This window comes from Bactrocera oleae, chromosome 4, assembly GCF_042242935.1.
Source record: "Bactrocera oleae isolate idBacOlea1 chromosome 4, idBacOlea1, whole genome shotgun sequence".
Taxonomy (NCBI): Eukaryota; Metazoa; Arthropoda; class Insecta; order Diptera; family Tephritidae; genus Bactrocera; species Bactrocera oleae.
Genome location: NC_091538.1, coordinates 63,723,036 through 63,743,897, shown reverse-complemented (window position 1 = coordinate 63,743,897; position 20,862 = coordinate 63,723,036). Strand labels below are relative to the sequence as shown.

At 34.7% G+C, this 20,862-nt stretch overlaps 4 protein-coding genes across 4 annotated transcripts; 3 read left to right on the top strand and 1 right to left on the bottom strand.

Annotated features, from left to right (window-relative positions):
• Window positions 1-1,290: 1,290 nt before the first annotated feature.
• On the top strand, window positions 1,291-2,662 carry LOC106627797 (uncharacterized). The gene is made up of 4 exons (XM_014248073.3): window positions 1,291-1,654; window positions 1,720-1,887; window positions 1,956-2,304; window positions 2,362-2,662. Exons 1-4 carry the CDS (start codon window positions 1,339-1,341, stop codon window positions 2,534-2,536), a joined length of 1,008 nt encoding a protein of 335 aa, XP_014103548.3. The 5' UTR covers window positions 1,291-1,338; the 3' UTR covers window positions 2,537-2,662.
• A 99-nt stretch (window positions 2,663-2,761) lies between these two features.
• On the top strand, window positions 2,762-5,310 carry Non1 (nucleolar GTP-binding protein 1). Its single transcript, XM_014248090.3, has 4 exons — window positions 2,762-2,920; window positions 3,110-3,384; window positions 3,449-3,779; window positions 3,851-5,310. Exons 1-4 carry the CDS (start codon window positions 2,873-2,875, stop codon window positions 5,150-5,152), a joined length of 1,956 nt encoding a protein of 651 aa, XP_014103565.2. The 5' UTR covers window positions 2,762-2,872; the 3' UTR covers window positions 5,153-5,310.
• Window positions 4,550-7,183, bottom strand: LOC106627849 (putative odorant receptor 92a). The gene is made up of 4 exons (XM_014248133.3): window positions 6,364-7,183; window positions 6,097-6,298; window positions 5,477-5,632; window positions 4,550-5,404 (listed from the first exon to the last, which is right to left on the bottom strand). Exons 1-4 carry the CDS (start codon window positions 7,110-7,112, stop codon window positions 5,357-5,359), a joined length of 1,155 nt encoding a protein of 384 aa, XP_014103608.3. The 5' UTR covers window positions 7,113-7,183; the 3' UTR covers window positions 4,550-5,356.
• A 1,683-nt stretch (window positions 7,184-8,866) lies between these two features.
• ODA-Dnal1 (Outer dynein arm dynein axonemal light chain 1) lies at window positions 8,867-9,727 on the top strand. Its single transcript, XM_014248134.3, has 3 exons — window positions 8,867-9,091; window positions 9,152-9,263; window positions 9,339-9,727. Exons 1-3 carry the CDS (start codon window positions 8,940-8,942, stop codon window positions 9,639-9,641), a joined length of 567 nt encoding a protein of 188 aa, XP_014103609.2. The 5' UTR covers window positions 8,867-8,939; the 3' UTR covers window positions 9,642-9,727.
• The last annotated feature ends 11,135 nt before the right edge of the window (window positions 9,728-20,862 follow it).

The following is a 20,862-nucleotide window of genomic DNA, read 5'->3' as shown; positions in this document are numbered from 1 at the left end:
ATAAGCCTCAGCAGTACAGTTTCACCCTCAAACGTCATTAATTAATTCCAGTCTCCGCTCGCAGTTTTCTATGTATATCAACTCTAAAAACAATGTTGCTCTGGTTGGAGCGTTTATCTAGACCCGGTTTGGTTGGCAAAGCTCAAGAAAATTGTCATCGAAATCATCTAACGGGAGGCTCAAGAAACGCGCTGTTTCGACGTGATCGGACCACAGCGAGCTGGGATTCATTGGAAATGCAAAGAGATGGTTAGATGCGGGAACTCGTTGCAGGACATATATTTGGTATGTTGGCGTCAATTTTGGAAAGGTAGAAGTTTAACCTGCTATAATATCTAGAACGAAGTTGCACCAAGGTCACTCTAGATTTGAGAGGCTCGCAACTCAAGTTCTTCGTTTGCAATGATGGTGGTTTGACTCCAAGTACACCAATCACAGTGAGTCGGTGAAAGTGTTAATGACTCTACTGCGAATGACGTTCAGTGCATATATGAAGTTAGTTGCGTCCTTCATGATCCAGAGTGATTTCTATGAAGGCATCTCTCAGAAACTGTGAGAGGAATGCATTCTATTTCTTAATGGGAGACTGCGATATTAAGATCCAGTTTGTACTCCATCGTTCAGTTCGTAAATATGATCGCTTAGGATTTATTGGAGGAGAGTATTAGGCTTCTGCAGAAAATAAGCGAGAAAGATTGGTGAGCTAGCTGTCTACTTTCGGGCACATGCCATCAATTCCTTTGTCTGACCTCAATATCGTACAATCATCGACGTATGAGGTGTTGGAAATTCCTTTTGGTGGTTGAGGAAGCCTCGAGATATAGAAGTTAAATAATAGTGCTCTCCCCGCTACCACCCTGCGGAACATTCTGTGTAATTCTTCTTAGCTTAGAATTCTGACTTCGAAATAGTACGGATGATTGTCGACAGATCAGATAATTCATGACCCACCTCTTTAACACTGAAGAGAGTTAGATTTTTCAATGCCATATCATTGTATGATTGAACGTGTCAAAAGCTTTTGAAATTTGGAATTTTTTATACGATTTTTCAAAAGAATAATTATAAACTTTTTGTTTTAGTTGTCATAGCATTATAACTAAATTAGCATTTAATAGTAACCTTCCAAAGTCCCTTGCCATAGTCATATACCTAATTACGACGTAGCCATTCTCAGAAAGGCCTTTCTAACAAGTTGAATGCTAATAAAAAGGTTGACAGTTGAGCGACAGAAGAACTATTATAACCTTTTCTTGTTGACTTGATTGGCACACACGCAATATGTTTTACCTCCAAATCACTTTAGGCGCCACATATATCTTTTTACACAGATAACGCATGTCAGTATGCAACAGAATGCCATCAGCGCGTGTACTGACGCTACTGCTGCTGTTAACACTTGAAATTTTACACAACAAGGCGATATGTCCACGCGGCACACATTTGGATAAATTAAAATTCAGTCTCGTACGCACGTGTCAACGCTCAGACATGCCGGCGATCGCTTACAAAAATGCATTTACCTTAGAGGATTGCATGCGTGAGGCGAAATTAGCGCGCGGTTTGGCTTTTAATTTTGGCACGCGTATAAGAAGCAAGCAGATGGTGGAGGGCAGTGATGCTTTTGCAATACTGCTAACGAGGCTGCAACAAAGTATGAAAGAAAAATGTGAATTTTAGTATTCAAATTTAAATAAAAATAAAATTTTCACTTCAAAGTCACGCGTCCAAATTCGACACACAACAATGAAAATCGGCAAAGCGTTTGGCAGCAGCCAGAACAGCATTTCAATTGTCACATACTCGCCTGCCCCGAGAATAACACGATGCGTAGTCTGGTGAATGACAGTCGCTACGATTTCTACAGTTTATATGGCGAGCCAATCGGTGTGTGTGTGTATACTAACAACAACCATACACAATGAATTCTAAATTTTTAACACTTTTCAATTTAGCAACTCGCAATTACACTTGCATACCACAAGTGGGCTTGTTCCAATTGCAAGTGAGTCCGACGAGTTTCGTTAATGCCACACGGCATTGTCGCAATGCAACAGATGTTGGTGGTGTGGCCATGTTGGCGCATGTTGCATCAGCACTGCGCACGGATGGCTTTGCGGCGTTGCTACGGAGCTACAATGAGGCAGCACGGCAACAGCGTGAACGGCAGCATACTTTGGCTTATGTTGGCCTGCATTTCAATCGCTCCTACAGCAGTGAAAATATTGTGTATAGAAATATGGAAAGTGAGCCCTTGCATTGCTTCCAATACGCAGCGTGGGCGCCGGGTCATCCACGTACCGGGTAATTGTTGGTGAAATGTTTTTTCTTTGTTTTATATTAGAAATATCTTAATTTCAGTGACATATTTGGGAATATTAGCTGCATTGCAGTGAGCAGCGAGAACACTTGGCTAACGGTAAATTGTGAGCGTGCGCTCCCTTCTATATGCGAAATATATACATCGAGAAGTGACTTAGATGAAAGCTCTATCACTGCCGGCACCTGTGCACCCAAAACTACATATATAACATAAACTTCTTTCACCGCATTTTAAAAGATTTTTTTTAATAAAATGAACAAGAAACGCACAAAAAATAATAAAATGCAAAAACCATTTTAAATAAACGGAAGACCTTTGGCATTTGACTTATAACTCAGCTATGAGCATATAGGTGGCGCCGTTGGGTATGTAAAATTGTAATACTAACAACACTTGGCAACGCGTCGACCAACAGCTGGCACATCTGTTATGCGGCATTGCCATTCATTTCTTTTTCATTTTGCATTGCACCGCGTGTGTTTGATACGCAACGCAATCGCATTTAAAATTAATTTTTTATTGTGAAGAGAATAAAATTTTCACAACAAAATGAGTTTGTACAACTTCAAAAAGATTATGGTGGTTCCGCCAGCAAAGGTATGTAAAAATATAACTTACTTTTTTACCAAAACAAAAGTGAAATGATTGTGCTTAGAACTTAGTTGCGAATCACCTCCCACATAACCTCACTAGCATTCGCTTTTGTTGTCTGTTTACAATCTATTGTGAAATTTCATATTTGCTAATATTTATGTACATTTCTTTATTTTACAACAACAATGGCAGGACTTTATCGATATTATGCTCTCAAAGACACAGCGCAAGACACCAACAGTTGTGCACAAGGGTTATAAGATATCGCGTATTCGTGCCTTCTACACACGTAAAGTCAAGTACACGCAGCAGAATTTCCACGATCGTCTGTCACAGATTATACAGGATTTTCCGAAACTAGATGACGTACATCCATTCTATGCCGATTTGATGAATGTCTTGTACGATAAGGACCATTACAAATTGGCTTTGGGTCAGCTGAACACAGCTAGACACTTAATTGACAAGTGAGTTTAATTTTTGTTGACATTTAGCCACGTGTAATTTTATTTATTTATTTCAAATTTACAGCGTTGCCAAAGATTATGTGCGCTTGTTAAAATATGGTGATTCGCTTTATCGTTGCAAACAGCTAAAAAAAGCAGCGCTGGGTCGTATGGCCACAATTTTAAAGAAGCAAGCCTCGAATCTTACATATTTGGAGCAAGTGCGTCAACATTTATCACGTTTGCCTACCATTGATCCCTATTCACGTACAATTATTATTTGTGGTTTTCCTAATGTGGGCAAGTCGTCGTTCATCAATAAGATTACACGCGCCGATGTAGAAGTGCAGCCATATGCTTTCACCACCAAGTCACTTTATGTGGGACACACAGACTACAAGTATTTGCGCTGGCAGGTGAGTTTATAAATAATAAAACAAGTATGCAAGTGTTCTATTAATCGGTTGTGCTCTCTACAATATTATAGGTCATCGACACACCCGGTATTTTAGATCATCCACTAGAGGAACGTAATGTCATTGAAATGCAAGCCATCACCGCTTTGGCGCATTTGCGTTCTTGTGTGTTGTACTTCATGGATATCTCTGAACAGTGCGGTCATTCAATAGAAGAACAAGTGCAATTGTTCGAGAGCATAAAACCGCTATTCACAAACAAGCCTTTGATTTTGGCCATCAATAAAATCGATATTATTGGTCTTGAAGATTTATCGGAGGACCGTCGTGCTATTATCACCAAATTGCAGGAAGATAAAAATGTGCCAGTAATGTTCACATCCACAGTCAGTGACGAGGGTGTTATGGAAGTAAAAATGGAAGCTTGTGAGCGTCTGCTTTCATACCGTGTCGAACAAAAAATGCGCACAAAAAAAGTAGATAATATACTAAATCGTCTGCATGTAGCAGAACCCAAACCACGTGATGATAAGGTACGTGCACCATGCATACCCGAGCAAGCGTTGGCACGTCTTGAAATGAAGGCAGAGAAAGCCGAACGTAAACGCAAACTCGAACGTGATATTGAAGAGGAAATGGGCGATGATTACACGTTGGATCTGCAAAAGAATTACACCGAAATACCCGAAGAGGAGCGCTACGATGTTATACCCGAAATTTGGGATGGTCACAATATTGCCGACTACATTGATCCCGACATCTTTTCCAAATTGGAAGAACTCGAACGTGATGAGGGTATACGCGAAGAAGGCGGTGTATACGCTCTACCTGATATGACCATGGATGAAACACTCAAGGAGATACGCGATATGGCCAAACAAATACGCGGCAAACGCTTCCAACTGCGCGACGACCGTCGTCTGGCATCGAAAAAGAACAAGCCAGCAATTCCACGTCACAAGCAACCCAAGGTGCGTGATCGTTCGGTCGCTAAACTTCGCGAAACCATGCAGAATCTGGGTGTCGACATGTCTGGCAGCGAAAATGCCAATTTCACAAAATCCGTGGTGGATCTGCGTCGCGGTGTGGTACCTGTTGGCAGCAAGGAATTGAAGAAACCACTGCTGGACAAGGAGTCGTCAGCGGTAGTGAAGCGCACAGGCCAGCCATTGAAGCGTGCGCCAGCGCGTGATACAATGGGTGTCAAGAATGTGGCGATGAAGAAGAAGGCGCAACTGATGGCGAAACGCGATATTGCTAAGAAGGTGACACGACTGGGATTGAAGGGCGAAGCCGATCGTTTTATTGGCACCAAAATGCCCAAGCATTTGTACTCTGGCAAACGTGGTACGGGCAAAACGGACAGACGTTAAGCGTGTGGCAAGTGGGCGGTTGGGCTGCTGTTGGGCGGGCAAAATGTTGAAACCTTTAGCTTTTATTTTTATTTCTTTTTGAATTGTAACAAACTCAATAATGTACTTTTACATTGCGCTATGAAATAATTTATGTATTTAACTAATAAATATGTGAATTTGAATAGCATTTCATAATAAAACAAAAAAAAACATGCTTTTCATTTATGTTGTTTTCAAAACGGTGAAAATTTGATAAGAGGTGCTTAAGACCTGCAAGTAATTTAAAAAACGCAATTTCAGTTATTTTTATATGCTGATAATTTGTGCAAAATGTTGCTTTACCTGTTTGAGTGTGATAAGCGAAACGTCTGATATGCCAGCTACCTTCAATGCTATGGGCCGATAAGTGCGTACCAACATAAACAAAACGAGGCGCTTGTAAACTGGTGAACCATCGGTCCAATTGTGCGCGTAAACAGCGGTAAAAAGATTTGCACTCTGTCAGCAGTAAAAAAAATAATGAACCAAGAAAAATTTATTTTATTTATTTTCTTTTATCTTGATTTTTATCGGTCAGTTTGTATATATATAGTGCTACCTTGGTCAATAATCTGTGCCAAATTTCGTGAAGATATCTCGTCGAATACAAAAGTTTTCCATACAAAGACTAAATTTTGTTCAATCAATTTGTATGGCAACTATATGCTATTGTGGTCTAATATCTAGGGAATTTCAGATCGATATCTCAAAAACTGAGGGACTAGTTCGTGTATATACAAATAGGCAGACAGACAGAGGAACATGGCTAAATCGACTCATTATGCAATTTATGTATATATTATACTTTACAGATCTTCAACGTTTCTTTCTCGATGTTGTGAATTCGTAGCAAACTTAATATACCCTCTTTAAGATATAAAAATTCTTAAATATTTAAACGCCTTAGTAAGCGTATCACTTACACTATCCATCAGTTTGTCGCCGTAGTAGCAAGTGATGACCACTTGCTTCATTTCGTAGCATAGTAAAAGGAACACTTTCAAAACGAAAATGAAGGAGACATCATCGAGTAGCTGATAGGCGCTAAAGCAAAGTATAAACGATGACGAAGCCAGACTGAAAAGTATCGAGGGCGCAAAAATGCTATTCACATTGTGCGCAAGTCTAAAAGCAAGTGATACAAAATGTTATGCAACTAAGCGTTCCACATTATTTAAAGCAACACTCACGTCAAAATCTTTTGATGATACTCAATGATCGCTTTCAACGCACTTAAACTTCCTTCCTGCGCCGGTCGCAGTGCGCTTATGCGCTGCGCCAACAAATCCAAATGTAACATCAATTGCGATACCGAACTGAAGAGACACAAATCGGCGCTTAATATAATTAAGCCCGCACAAAAGCTGCAAAAACACGCGAATAACAAGTAAACGATATAAACGTACAGCGATTGCTCCAATGGCACGGGATACCAGAAAAGTGTAGGCATGATGTATGAGTAGACGCCGCTGGACCATAAGTCGTATAATGATTGCGCTATAGGATATATTAAGTATATGATTAAAATGTATTTGAAAAAGTTGTAGAGCAGCGTTTGTACGCGCGCATATATGCGCAGATAATGCTCCAATTTGTAGTGGCGCTCCATCGCTGCGCTCGGGTACAATGCAGCCAATTGGCAGTGATTGCTCAGCAGCAGGCAGCGATTGTAGATGAGAAAGAGTATCTTTCCGCCGCTAACGGTGGTGTAGTTGAGCAGGCCAGCGGCGGCAGATTGTTCGGCAAAAGTGCGTCCGGGCTCTAGTATATAGGCGATCTGATGCAGAAACATTAGCGCTATGGTGAGCACAGTTAGCATGCGTTTGTATTTGGTGTGCGGCCTTTCCGGTGGTTGCAAGCAAATGCCGATAAATTTGAAATATCTAACTGGGCCGGCGGTGAAGCGTGTGAAATTTGTGTTGCGTTCGATAGCGTTCATGGCGCGTTATTTAAAAATGAGGTCACAATCGAAAATTGCACTGTGTGGAGCAAAGCTGTTGTTATGGTTTTTATATTAACTTTTATTTTCGTAAAATTTATGTTCTAAATGAGTTGCTAACATCTGGTATTAACGGTAAATTGGCGCGACACATTCTTTTACCCACGCAATTTTGAAATTGTAACCGCAGAAACGCCTTTCTGCCATTTTTTAAATAACAAAACTGTTTCTTTAAAAATTCTTACATCAATTTGTCATATTTAATGAAGTTGTTGCTTACTGGCGCTATAATCAACGCGAATGCCAAGGTCAAATTGGTTATGAAAAATGCTTTCACAGTTTGTTTTACAGTAATCATTTATTTATGGACAATAAAAGTGTTAATTTTGCGGTGTGATAGTCCTTGGCAATTTATAATTGAGTTTCTTGCCGATTACGCCCGGCCTTAACTGAGAGTCTAGGCCCTTTATATAAAATTATGATAAAGTTATTGTTGTTGTAACAAAAAAAAAAAAAAAACAAGAAAACACGTTAACTACGGTTGCACCGAACTCACTTCAAAAATAAAGAAGTTTCTATACAGTAACTTGATTTTGATCGTACAGCTTGTATAGCAGCTATATGCTATAGTGGTCGGATCTAAAACATTTGTTTGGAGATTATACCGTTGCTTTGGACACTAATCCATGAAAAATTTCGTGAAGATATCTAGTCAAATAAAAGAGCTCTCCATACAAGAACTTGATTTTGATCATTCAGTTTGTATGGCAACTATATACTACAGTTGTCCGATCTGAACAATTTATTCTCAGATTATAACGTTGATTTTCACAATAATTAGTACCAAATTTCATGAAGATATCTTGTCAAATAAAAAACGTTTCCATACAAGTACTCTGTTTTGATCGTACAGTTTGAATGACAGCTATATGTTATAGTGGTCCGATAACGATATTTTCCACAATTGACTAGTATCTGGGGGAGAAAAGAACGTGTGCAAAATTTCAGATCTGTAACTCAAAATCTGAGAGACAAGTTTGCGTTTACACAGAAAGAACATGGCTAAATCGACTCAGCTCGTCACGCTGCTCATTTATATACCTATATACTTTATAAGGTCTCCGATGTTTCCTTCTGTGTGTAGAAAACTTCATGATAAACTTAATATCCTCTGTTGAGGGTATAAAAAAACATTTCTTAGATATTTCTGTGGAATGCAGTTGTGAACTTAGTTCGTAGGCCCGACTTATTTGGGAAGGATTATGTAAAATTTGTTTAGTGGTCGATGATATGTCGGTCCGAAAAGTTTTAGATCAGAAGCTTTATTGGAATTTACCAGATTTAATTTACAAAAGACTGTACTTTCGCTCATTTAAACCTGTTTACAACCCTAAGTTGGTAAATAATATTAGTTAAAGTGTAGTCAAAAATTTGCTGCAAAAGAATGATTGCTTTGAAGAGTTAATATTTTGGGAGCATTGCTCTTAATTCCAACCGTTTTATCAACACAAATGTTTATTATCACGAGGATCATGACTTTTAAGCTAAGTAGTGCAGTCGTATCTATGCCAATATGAAGTATTTTAGGCACAGTTATGAATGTAATAGTTCTCCGTTTTATACAAATCCGTATCCTTCTCAACAGCGGCTTTATCTTGACCTGTTTACCACTAGTTTTTTACTATTTTCGCCTTCGATTGCTTAGCAAGTTGCTGTAGTAGTCATAACAACTCAAATGTTTTATCAATTAATATTACTGCTAGAAGAAAAACTATTTCAATTATTACCACTTTAGGCAAGTTTTTGAGCACTAAACTTATTTCAACAATGTCAAAAGCCACAACAATCAAGGAAGCGCTGAAACGTTGGGAAGAACGTGAGCAACAAAGTGCCGTCGAGTCTAAAGTGATCGAGTTGCAATTTCAATGGCCGCCAATCGAAAAAATGGACAACACGCTTAGTAACTTAGTTAATTGTGAGTAAGTGTCACAGCTTGTGATCGCAAATAATAAATAAATCAATATTTAATTACTTAACAGACGACTGAGTCTTTCTACAAATATGATAGAGAAAATTTTCGGCTTGAATGGCATGAAACACTTGCGTGTGCTCTCTTTGTCGCGGAATTACATTAAAAATGTATCAGGATTGGTAGGACCTCTTGATACTGACTTTCAAATATTTGTCGAAATTTAACTCGCTGATTATTTTTGTATTTCTTTGCAGGAAGCTGTCGCCGACACACTCATCGAGCTGTGGCTTAGTTACAATTTAATTGAAAAGCTGAAGGGCCTCTCAGCTTTGAAAGTTTTAAAAGTGCTTTATATTAGTAATAATTTGATCAAAGATTGGAGTGAGCTTACACGGCTGCAAGAACTGGAAGCGTTGGAAGATCTTGTGGTAGTAGGAAATCCTATATCCGAAGGCATGGATGAGGCGACATGGCGCGCTGAGTGTATAAAACGTTTGCCCACAATACGGAAATTGGATGGCGAACCGGTTGTATTGAATGAGGAACCAGTTTTATAAATGTTATGAAGAAATTTAATTCTATAGCAATAGCATGGTATTTTATCAAAACATATAACAATAAATATGTAGCCAAGTTTCTAGAAGACTATTTGCTTATACATATGTATATATAGAACATCCATATAAAATGCGCGCGTATACCGAATCGATAAATTTCGAGGGATCTTAATATTTCTTATGGATTGACTCAACTCATTTTTGTTCATATTTTGGGTATTAAGAGTGTCATTGGTAGACTCGTAACAAAAAACCTCAATTTTTTGCAAAACCGATGTCGAGTAGACATGCTTGACGACGTAGCTGGGTCTCTACATTCAACAATCTAACAAATGGCACTCGAAAAATGTGCCGAAACCTAAAAGACCACGTCAAGGTCGGTCAAAAATCAAGTCTGGGTCAAATTTGATCGGATATTGATTTGGTATACAAAAGGAGTAGTCCCAAATTCACACACGACCAACTGATAGAAAGTAAGCATGCTAAAAAATTAATTGCGAAACTAATCAAACTCGCAAAAGCTCTCATTATCTAGCTATTTTGAAGCTAAGTGCAAAATGCAAAATGCAATATTATTGCGTATACGAAGGAGTAACTCAAAAAGTCATTACAGTGAAATGAGCAACAATTTGAGTGGCAATAGTCCGAGCAGAAGGGCAAATGAAAACTGAAATCATTATTTGAGCTTTTTTTTGTGCACTTTCGAATATGCAGACTGCATGAAATATAAAATGTAACCACAAAAGAGCAAATTGGAAAAAGCAAAGCGAATTCAAAAAAAGAAATGTGTGCGTGATTGCGGTCATTTTAAATGGCATTAATTGTTGGTTTAGAATTTTGCAGTTGTTGTTGTCAATTTCATTTACATATTTTTTTTTCGTAAATTGTTTGCTCTTGTTGTTGTTCAACTATTTGTTGATGTAAAAACATCAATGATGACAGCCAGCGAATTGTCATAAAATACAGTTAAATATGCAAAAAGTGCGGTCACTCACTATGAGTGTGGCCTAGGTTTTGTTGGTGAAAGCTGGTAATTTGAAAAGAAATGAGATGTTGCAAGCGCGATTATCTGCTGTGCGCTTTATAACTGCTGAAGTCAAATGCTCACCCACACATGCACACACACATACATACATACCTATACAGAGACACAATTTGCTTTCATTAGTTGCCATGCAAACCAAAGTCTTGTCAGCTGCTAATCGGCTACAAGCAGAATATACCTTTGGCGTATTTTAATGATGTGCATTTGTTTTTGTTTTTGCTTTTGTGCTGACAGCTCAAAATACTAAATAGCGATTTATCCGTGTAAAATGTCGACCTTGGGTGTATACATTTACAAGTTCTTTGCAATCTAAGCTACCTTGATTATTTCCTTGTTTATTTATTAAGTTGTGGCAAAAGCTGATAAGTTGTGCTTTGTATCTTTATTTGTTTGCTGAGCTGTTTATGTTATTGGCAACGTAAATTGCTATCGAATTTATCAAATAAACAATTATGACGAACAAAATCAACAGCAACATAAATAATTAAATGACTCGTGTTGCTAGAAAACATTGAAAACAAGCAACATTTGAGATACCCAGTAGGAAATTGAATGGCTTGCGTGTAGAATGAGCTGTTTCGATGATGAATTCTTGCGAAGCGCTTAAAAATATAATCGAAAGAACTTCTGATAACCAGATTACACTTTTATATTCTCAAATATGTGGAGAGAGGTGCGTGTAGAGGCCAGAAATGGTCAGTAAGTTCTTCAATTCATCGAAAGCTCTTCATAGTTGCAATATACATACAATACATATACTTTTTCTATGTAAACTAAACATTTCCTTAAGAAATTACAAGCAATAATTTAAAATTGTGTGAAAATAAGTAAAAACGTTATATTCGGTTGCACCGAAGCTATAATACCCTTTGCAAAAAAAAAAGTTTCCACACAAACGCTTGATGTAGGTTGATTAGTTTATGAAAAATATATTTGGAGATTGTAGCGCTGTTTTTGACAGTAATCCATGCCAAGAAGATATCTTCTTAAATAAAAAAAAAGTTTTCCATACATGAACTTGATTTTGATCGCTTAATTTGTATGGCAGCTAAATGTTATAGTGGTCTAATCTGAACAATTAATTCTCAGATTATATCAAATAAAAAATTTTTCTATAGAAGAACTTGATTTTAATATTTATATTTTGATATCTCAAATACTGATGGACTAGTTGCGTATATGGTATACAGTCGGACAGATGGACATGGCTAAATCGACTCGCCTCGTCGCTATGATAATTCATAAGTATATTTTATAGAGTCTCCGTTTCCTTTTAGGTGTTAAAAACGTCGTTGTAAACTTAATATACCCTGCTCGAGGTATGAAAACTGAAAGTTATTATTATTCATTACAACAACAAATTCCAATATTTTAGAGATACAAACGATTAAGCTTGGTTTTTCTAAAAAAAAAAAAAACCCTTAAATAAGTGTATTCATTTTCATTTCTTGCCACAATTTTTCAATTCTGCTGCTTAAATTTCTGCTGGGCCATTAAGTTCGCATACTATTTTGTATTCATGGAGCTTCTTCATAGATACGGCGGTGCCATATTAACAGAGTGCGAATATTTCAATTAATTCTCGTACAAATTGAATTTGTTGCCATTGGGCAAATGGTAAATATACTCGTCTATTTTGCAATTAATTTTAGACTTTACATCAAATGCATTGAATTTTGTACACACAGACAGAGAGACAGACTGATAGATGATATTACATGTTGGCGTGGTTGTTTGTTTTACATGTTTACTACTAATTTAGATGTACTTGCATTATCTGTTGTCCAAATAACTGTAAAGTATTCGTGTATTTATAATAATTTCTTGTATTTTGTTATATACGGTAAATATGGTAAATGTGAACAGGTCATAAATACGTACAGATACATACATACAAGTATATGAAATTTAAAATTAAGGAAAAAACCTAAGCTTGGATACGTGGCATAAATTACTTATTAAATATTTTAAAACGAACTTTTAAATAAATTAAAAAAAAAAAATTTTTTTTTTTTTTGGTTTTGCAACTCAATTAAGAAATTAATATCAGACAAAGCACAAATTCTGCTTCATATATATACAAATTTTCATATTAATTAAAATATTCCAAGAATAACCCTACATTTGCCACATTGCTCATATTCACTTTATTTTCTACCTTTGCCACCACACTTAGCTTTCTGCACGAAATCTGATAGTTTATTTATTTAGTTCATTTAACCGTTATTGTAACCTGTAGAGTAAATTGACTGACAAACTAATTTGATACATTCTATCTCCAGTTTTAAGTTGCTGCTCTTCTTATAGCCGTTATATTTGTATGTACTCGTACATATGTATAAGTAAATATAATATTTCATTTAATTAAATATTATTTGATTTATTTGTGCGAAAAGCAGCGGAAATGAAAATCAGTTTAATTAATTTCATTCATTAAAATGAAAAATAATAATAATATTCAAAAATTAATAAATTATGGAATCAGTAAATATTTCATATTGAATTGACAGAGGATTTATTTGCTCGTAGACTCTTTGTGCCGCACTATGTATTTAACAGTTAAACGAAATAATTTTGTCTTATTATGAAGTTGACTTATTGTTGATTGCTTGCTCATTATTCAAATTTAATGTGAAGCCTGGAAGGCGCTTTGAAAGCACATGCTTATTATTAAAAGCACATTCCTGGCTATAAAGTGTTTTGAGGACTACACTTAATTAGTATTGATATTTGCAGATAATTGTTGTAATTCCCAAAATAATTGTGTAGTATTTGATGTTGTTAATCAATGCTTGTATTTGGAATTTTTAATCTAAATTCAATTTATGGTGTCTAGTTAGGTTTATAAATACTTCATTTTGACTTCAGTGAGTACCGCAATTTTCTAGTATATCATATTGAACTGATTAAACTTGCCTTGTCCAAAATTTGCTAGAGCATACATTTAATACTGGAAGTAAATTATAAACTTAAAAGCTCTTAAGTGCGTATACTGTGGATTTAGAAAACAAAAAACGATTTTAAATTCAGTTTAAGGTGTTTATGGGATAAATTATCATATATTTGGTAATTAGGTATACTCTGATATCCAGAAGAAAATATTGGATTCTTCATAAAGTATATACATATGCAAATGATCAGCGTGATGGGCTGGGTCGATTTAGCCATGTCCGTCGGTCTATCTGTCCGTCTGTACATATACGAAGTAGTCCATAAGTTATTGAGGTATTCATCTGAAAATTTACACACGTCCTTCTATCCAATTTCTAACAGATAGTTGTCATACAAACTGAACGATCGGAATAAAGTGATTGCACGCAAAACTTTCTGATATGACGAGATATCTTCACGAACCCTACAATTTCCGAACAAATTGTTTAGATCGGACCCCGATAGCACATAGTTCCCATACAAACTGTCAGCTGAAAATCAAGTTAAAGATCTTTTTATACCCTTTTATGCTATAATAAATGTTCCTGTAAAGGATATTATAGCTTCGATGTAACCGAAGAATGAAAGTATTTGAATAAAATGATGTTATTTAGGCGAGCTATACAGCTTCGAGTCCTGGTCAACGCTAATGTTGGGTTAGCACTCAAAATTTTTATTCGTAGCCGGATCATTGTCCACCGGAACACATTTTTTAAAATCAATGGTAGCAGCAACTAAGCCCCATATCAAGAAATTTGTTTAAAATGTTTGAGATTTTTGGGGAAAAAGCTTCAAGTGTCGCATTCTCCTACTTTATAAATGTAAAATTGTTTTTGTTAGATACTATGCAAAAAACATTTTATTACAATACCAAAATGATTTCTGGAAAATTTAATGAATCATTTGAATGTCTTCCATTCTAATTAACCAAATTAAGCTTAAAACTTGTATGCCCTTGCTCTTTGAAAGTCATTCATGTTGCGCTCTTTAAAAGTCATTCAAAAGCAAGTGTGAGCAAAAGCTAATAATTATAAATACGAATAAATTCATTTACATGCATACAAATATATATAAAACTGGGTTAAAATGTCGAACTATATACCTTAGGGTGGGCAAAAAAAAAAAGAAATGTTTTTTTACTTGATTCTATGAGCTTTGCAATTTAAAATAATGTTTTCATTTAGTTATAAAATTCAAAAGAAAAAATAAACAAATTTGTCTTTAAATAATAATGTCAACTTTAACCGTTAATATCTTTTAAACAGCTAAGTTTACGAAGAAGAGATAATTTCGCAGAGCATTCAATTCCCTACAAAATTCATAAAACGAAATATGTTTTCAAATAGTTGGCAGCGAGATATGAGTCTTTCTACCCGAACATAAGAAAAAACTAGATAACGGTAAAGCGAGGACCTTGTCGTTATAATGAAGAGCTGATACTTGGAGAGCGTTTCTTAGAGGTGTCTACCGATCAATTTTTCGTAGTACCAAGAGAAAAAAAATTCGTGATTTTTCTAACACACCCTAATGTATATATATTATATATATATATCTCTTGCCTACACGATGTGCATCTCTTACACACAGAAAAATCAATTATCCGCTTAACAGCAAATAAAATTGAAATTTCATAAGTTGTAACAAAAGCAAAAACACAGCCTGCCACAAAACGAAAAGACAGCAAGCGGGTAACAATAAGGATTACAAAGCAATATGCAGATTTTATATGAAAAGTTAAGACAAACTTTTTAAACATTGCGGAATGTCTAAATCAGATTGGCCGTAAACGCCACATGGGACTCACATGGGATTGCCAAAGTAAGCGAGTATGCGGTATATTTCCGGTACATTTATAATAACAAAATATTTGTGGAGGCAGATGTAAGAACAAAAACCAAAACAAAAAAAAGAACAAAATGATATGAAATTTGAGGCTACTTTAATATTTTAATGGAGAATTGGCTGCACATATGACTGCCGCTGTAAGTAAGGGCATACGAACCTGTGCACACATATACATTGCAACTTTGACACCTAAATCCCAATCTCAATATTAGTTGAGCCACACTTGGGCACTTGTGCACATATTGAATGAATGAAGCAGCACACTCGAGTGAGAAGTGTAAAAATTCATAATTTTAATTTAAAAAGTTTTACATGAACTTTTCAAATCGTTCAGTTGCACACACCAATTTGTAAATATATATAAATGTATATACATATATGATAAAATCAAATCATATAGTGCATGTATGTAACGCCAATATACCTGCGTTACCGCACAAGTCCGAACTTTTCGCTTTGATCCTACTCAGCCGCTACACGGATGGTACACACATATTATATATTGGTGCTACCGAACTTTCCCCACAAGCGCTGGCTTTGTCGACCACTAAGAGCGAAGGCTCGAACTTTACGTCGTCATTCACAAACACACATATACAGACACACCAACAGCGGCCAGGAATGCCGCAAATCCTCAATCCGGCTGTTTTGGTTCGGTTAACTCGATTATCACGTGACTTTAGCTGCAGTAAAACAAAGCGCTAGCTAGTTTAAGCTGGTTTGCCGACCATCGGTGTAAATTTGCCAAAATGTCTTGTCTATCCTTGCGGGCCAACATTTTGCTTGCACTATGCATTCATTACTTCACGTTCACACAGGGTAGCTCAAGCCAGCTAATTTTGTTTGCTGGCTTTAGTGTGTTGTAATACCTATTTTCCTCCAGTTCGCAGGTGGTTGGTAGTTGGTAGGGGGTGGCAGTAGCTGGCACCTTTGGTCTTTCGCGTTAATTTCAAATTGAATTTTCAAATACTTTCAGTCTGTTAGGCGCAGGAGTAACTGCATAATGGCGGCAAATTAGGCAAATTTCACCGTAACAATATGGTGGGTAGTTTGGGGACGGCAAAATAATATAGCTAATTTAAATTGAAATAAATTGCAGTCAGAGGATAAAAGAAAATTACGAAAAACTTTTTCAATGCAATCAAAGAGCATGTTGGGAAGTGCTAGCGAAGGGTTAAAAACAGCAGGAGAATTTTATTATTTTCTATGCAAACAAAGTTGGTCTGCAATTCAATTATCATCTTCTTTGAATGCTTTGATTAGCATGTAATTTTGTGGACTTCTACTGTAAAATTTAAGAGAAAGACTTTGAATTTAATCGCCATAAGGAGCCGACCAAAAATCAAGTATAATTGTTCATATTAATTGCTTTGCATTGAGATTAAATTTTGTCGAATCAATGTTAATGAGTAATTGAAAAAATGAATATAAAGGTGAGTGATCTACGAAATCAAAAAAGTCAAAATTGTTTATAATAAAAATATTTCTAAATAATTGAGTAAGCTGATGGGTCTATTACTATATTCGTGCGGTTTGTCAAGAGTGAGACAATAACTCATCACATTGGAGCGAGCGATTGTCGAAAAATGCTCGGAGTTTTGTTACTAACACGAGACAATAATTTTCCATCATATCAGAGTTCGGCCTGATGTTGTAATACCGTTTGAAAACTATTTGGAAAACAGCGGCTAAGAAGTTTTGCCTCACATGTCTTCTAGTTTAGGTTCTGCTCCTATTGAATACCATTTGTTTCGGCCGATTCAGAACGCCCTCACTGGAATGCGTTTCACTTCAGAACAGGGTATCAAAAATTGTCTTGATTCGTTCTTGGCCGCCAAGACGGCGCAGTTTATTTCGGATGGAGTCCACAAATTGCCAGAAAGGTGTTATAGCTTCAGATGGGCAATACTTTGAATAATATTATTGTAGATGTTTATCTCAAATAACCGTTTAAATTTTGAAAAAACTGGACTATTATAGTTATCGACCCAATAGCAATAATAAAATAAATGTGAAGTTAAATGCTTCACTTGTTAAATATAATATAATAAAACTTACCCAGCAACTGTAATATCTTTAGGGTTGAAGATTTATTTTAATTATTTATTCTCCTGAGTCTATGCATTCAGCCGAACAGTTGAGTATAAAACACACTAGACATTGGAATTGCATATTGTTGTTGTTGATTTTTCCTCGAACTTCACTCTAAACAAAACAAACATATTCACACTAAACACTTTTAATATAAAACTAAGAACTCTCACATCACATATTTTAACACACATATACATATACTCGTACATAAGTATGGTATATATGTACATATGGACATACACTAACATACATACATATATACACTTTCTTTTAAATTTTGCACAGTCACTCCTAGGATCGTGGTCTATCGTGTCATTAGTGCTCCAATTATTCTCGGTGGCAAAACATTAGCCATATAAGATTTAGTATGCACCAATTACTTTAAAACCTTGTTCTATCTAATTAACTAAATATTTATCAATTTACCAAATATTCAGATTCTATTAGCAAATTAGAGCAATCATCAATTACACAGCATTTTTGAACTTTCTAGAATTTGACAACTGCGAATTGTTGTTGCTGTTTGCTGTGAAATGGCCACCGGCGCATGCACATTTTGTTTTTTAAATAATGTTGATGAGATTCATTGCACAGGTTTAAAATCTTATCATAAAACACTATAGAACCATTGTAGGACTTATTTTTACAATAAAATTTGTTACTTAAGACGATTTTAACACAAATTAAACAGATTTTCACTTTCTGCTATTCAGCCGCCAGCACACTCGTTGAAAAAACGCGAACACTAACGCGAATAAGAAAATATGGGAAGCGGAAGCAGGATTGCATTTATACTGGAAATTCTTTCCAATATTTATAGTAACTTAAAAAATAATTTATTTAAGAAATTTATAAATTATAAATAACCAAATATATAATAAATGTAATCATAATTTATATTATTATTATTATAAATTTTTTATTATTTGATATTTCAATTCAAATTAGTACTGTATAAAAGTATAAATATAAATTTAAAATTAGATATTAAAAAACTAGAATATAAATAATGTAAATTTTCTACTCATTATATAAAAAATATGTTAATAATCAATAAATTAATATTTTTTAATCAAAACTTATTTGTAAATTTTTTGAACTAGTAGCATGTACAACCTGTGCACAACCCTAATTGGTTGGTGACTCTACTTCCGTTTCCCATGCATTCCAGTTCCTGTCAGTTTCGGTCGTTTCGTTAAGGAGTAAGCAAGTTCGTCATATTCGGTTAATAGAAATGTAAAAATTCGTGTTAAATTGTGTGTTTAATGGAAAAGTTGATTAATTGAATAAGTAATGTAATAGTGCTGTATCAGTGAATGTTAAAATATTGATGGCGCGTAGTGATTTATTTCCATTTATCTAAAATAAAAAATGTGCATGCGCTAGCGACTATTTGCTGATTAAAGACTACAACAATTGCACAGTATTCCAGTAGATCAAATATGAACAGTTTCCAGAGCCAAGAAGGTAATTCACGATATATACATACCTATGTATCTTTATACTCACTTATTGTGAAATTTCAACCAATTGCCATATTTTAAAATTATACAAACAATAATAAAAGTCATTATTTTACTACACAATAAAATTTCTAATCTTTTCAATACTTCTATCTATATTATTATGAAATATATTTTTAACGCTTTTTTTCAATAGTGCTAAATCAAAAAATAAATGTTATAATTTATCGAATAAAAATTTTGAGGTTTTATTTTGTAAAATAATGTAAAAAGTTTACTTTTCAAACTTTGAGCTTTGACCTCGAATTAATTTTAAACTTGTCGACTTAGCAAAAAATCGTGCTAGAACCTTAAGATCTTAAAATTTCCTACAATAATAAGTTTTCCTTTTCACTATACAATAACTTGTTCAAATACATTAAACATCCGAACCGAATAAGAAAATATTGCTGTGTTATTTATATGGAAAATCGACAATTTTTAAAAGATTATTAATATCTACAGCTCAAAGTTTACCAGATTTTCATTTTGTTTTTAACGATATTTTCCAGGTATCGGGAAAAAAAATTTTAGTTTTCGTGAACCACCCTAATATGTATAAAATACTTGTTGCTAATGTTGTTATCAAATCCAATTATAAATTAAATTTTATATATATAATCAGTTTATATGCTGTTCATAGAATGTTATTATTAGTGCTTTAATATATGTATGTAATACGCATTCTAAAAAAGTTTCTATAAACTTATGAAAACGGAAAGAGTTTCATTGTGGTTTTTAATAATTAAATAAATTGTTGAGAATATTTGAAAACTAACAAATTAACCACTTCAAACGTACCGGTATATGGTAGCAACAAGTATTATGTGTACATCGTGAATTATCTTCTTGTCGCCTCTAGGAACTGTGCCCTCATATGGGAAGCGGAAGTAGGGTTGCACCTGCATTGGAAATAATTTAAATTTTATTTTGATATATTTTTAACCTTTAATACTCTTATGTAACACAATATTCTAATAACAAAATTAATACAATTTTTTCTCAGAAATATAATTAACGTTATGTACAGCTCGATTTTGCATTGTAAAATAATTAAATTAATTAAAAATTAGCTTTGATATCATATATAAATTTGAGAATAATTGAGGGTTTATTTATATCTTGCATAGAATTAAATTTAATTCAGTAATTATTACCAATGAAATATTGAAATATTATCCTGTGCACAATCTTATTGGGTTTGCAACTCCACTTCCGTTTCCCATGCATTCCACTGTTCTCGTCAGTTTTTTCTTTAGCGAGTAAGTCAGCTGCTCAAAAGCAGCAGACAAACTATTGTAATCCGTATTCATATTGTTTAGTAAATTTAAAAGTTTTGTATTTAAATGGGTATAATAATGATTTTGTGCTGTAGATTGTTGAAATATCGATCGTTATCAGTGTTTTAATAATAATTATGAGATTTGCGAAGTGTACATGCGCTAGCAGCCATTTCGTGGCGAACGGCAACAACAACTGCGCAGCTGTCAAGTTAGACAAATGTGAACATTTCATGAATTAATTTGTTTTAAGTGAATATTAATACTATGAAGAAAGAAGAAGTAAAATGAAAATATTAAAAAAATATTGAAAAATAAAATTGAAATATGTGTTAAATATTTTCTGGTTTGCATAAATATATGTAAAATATAGAAAACTCTAAATTATTGTAAAGGTGAAGGCACAGAAATTCAGCAAAAATCTCTAAAAAATATTGGTAAGTGTTTTTAAGATAAAATTTTTTATTTAAAGGTTTAATTTAGAATATTATACTGTTGCGGGTGATATAACTTTTAAAAAGACT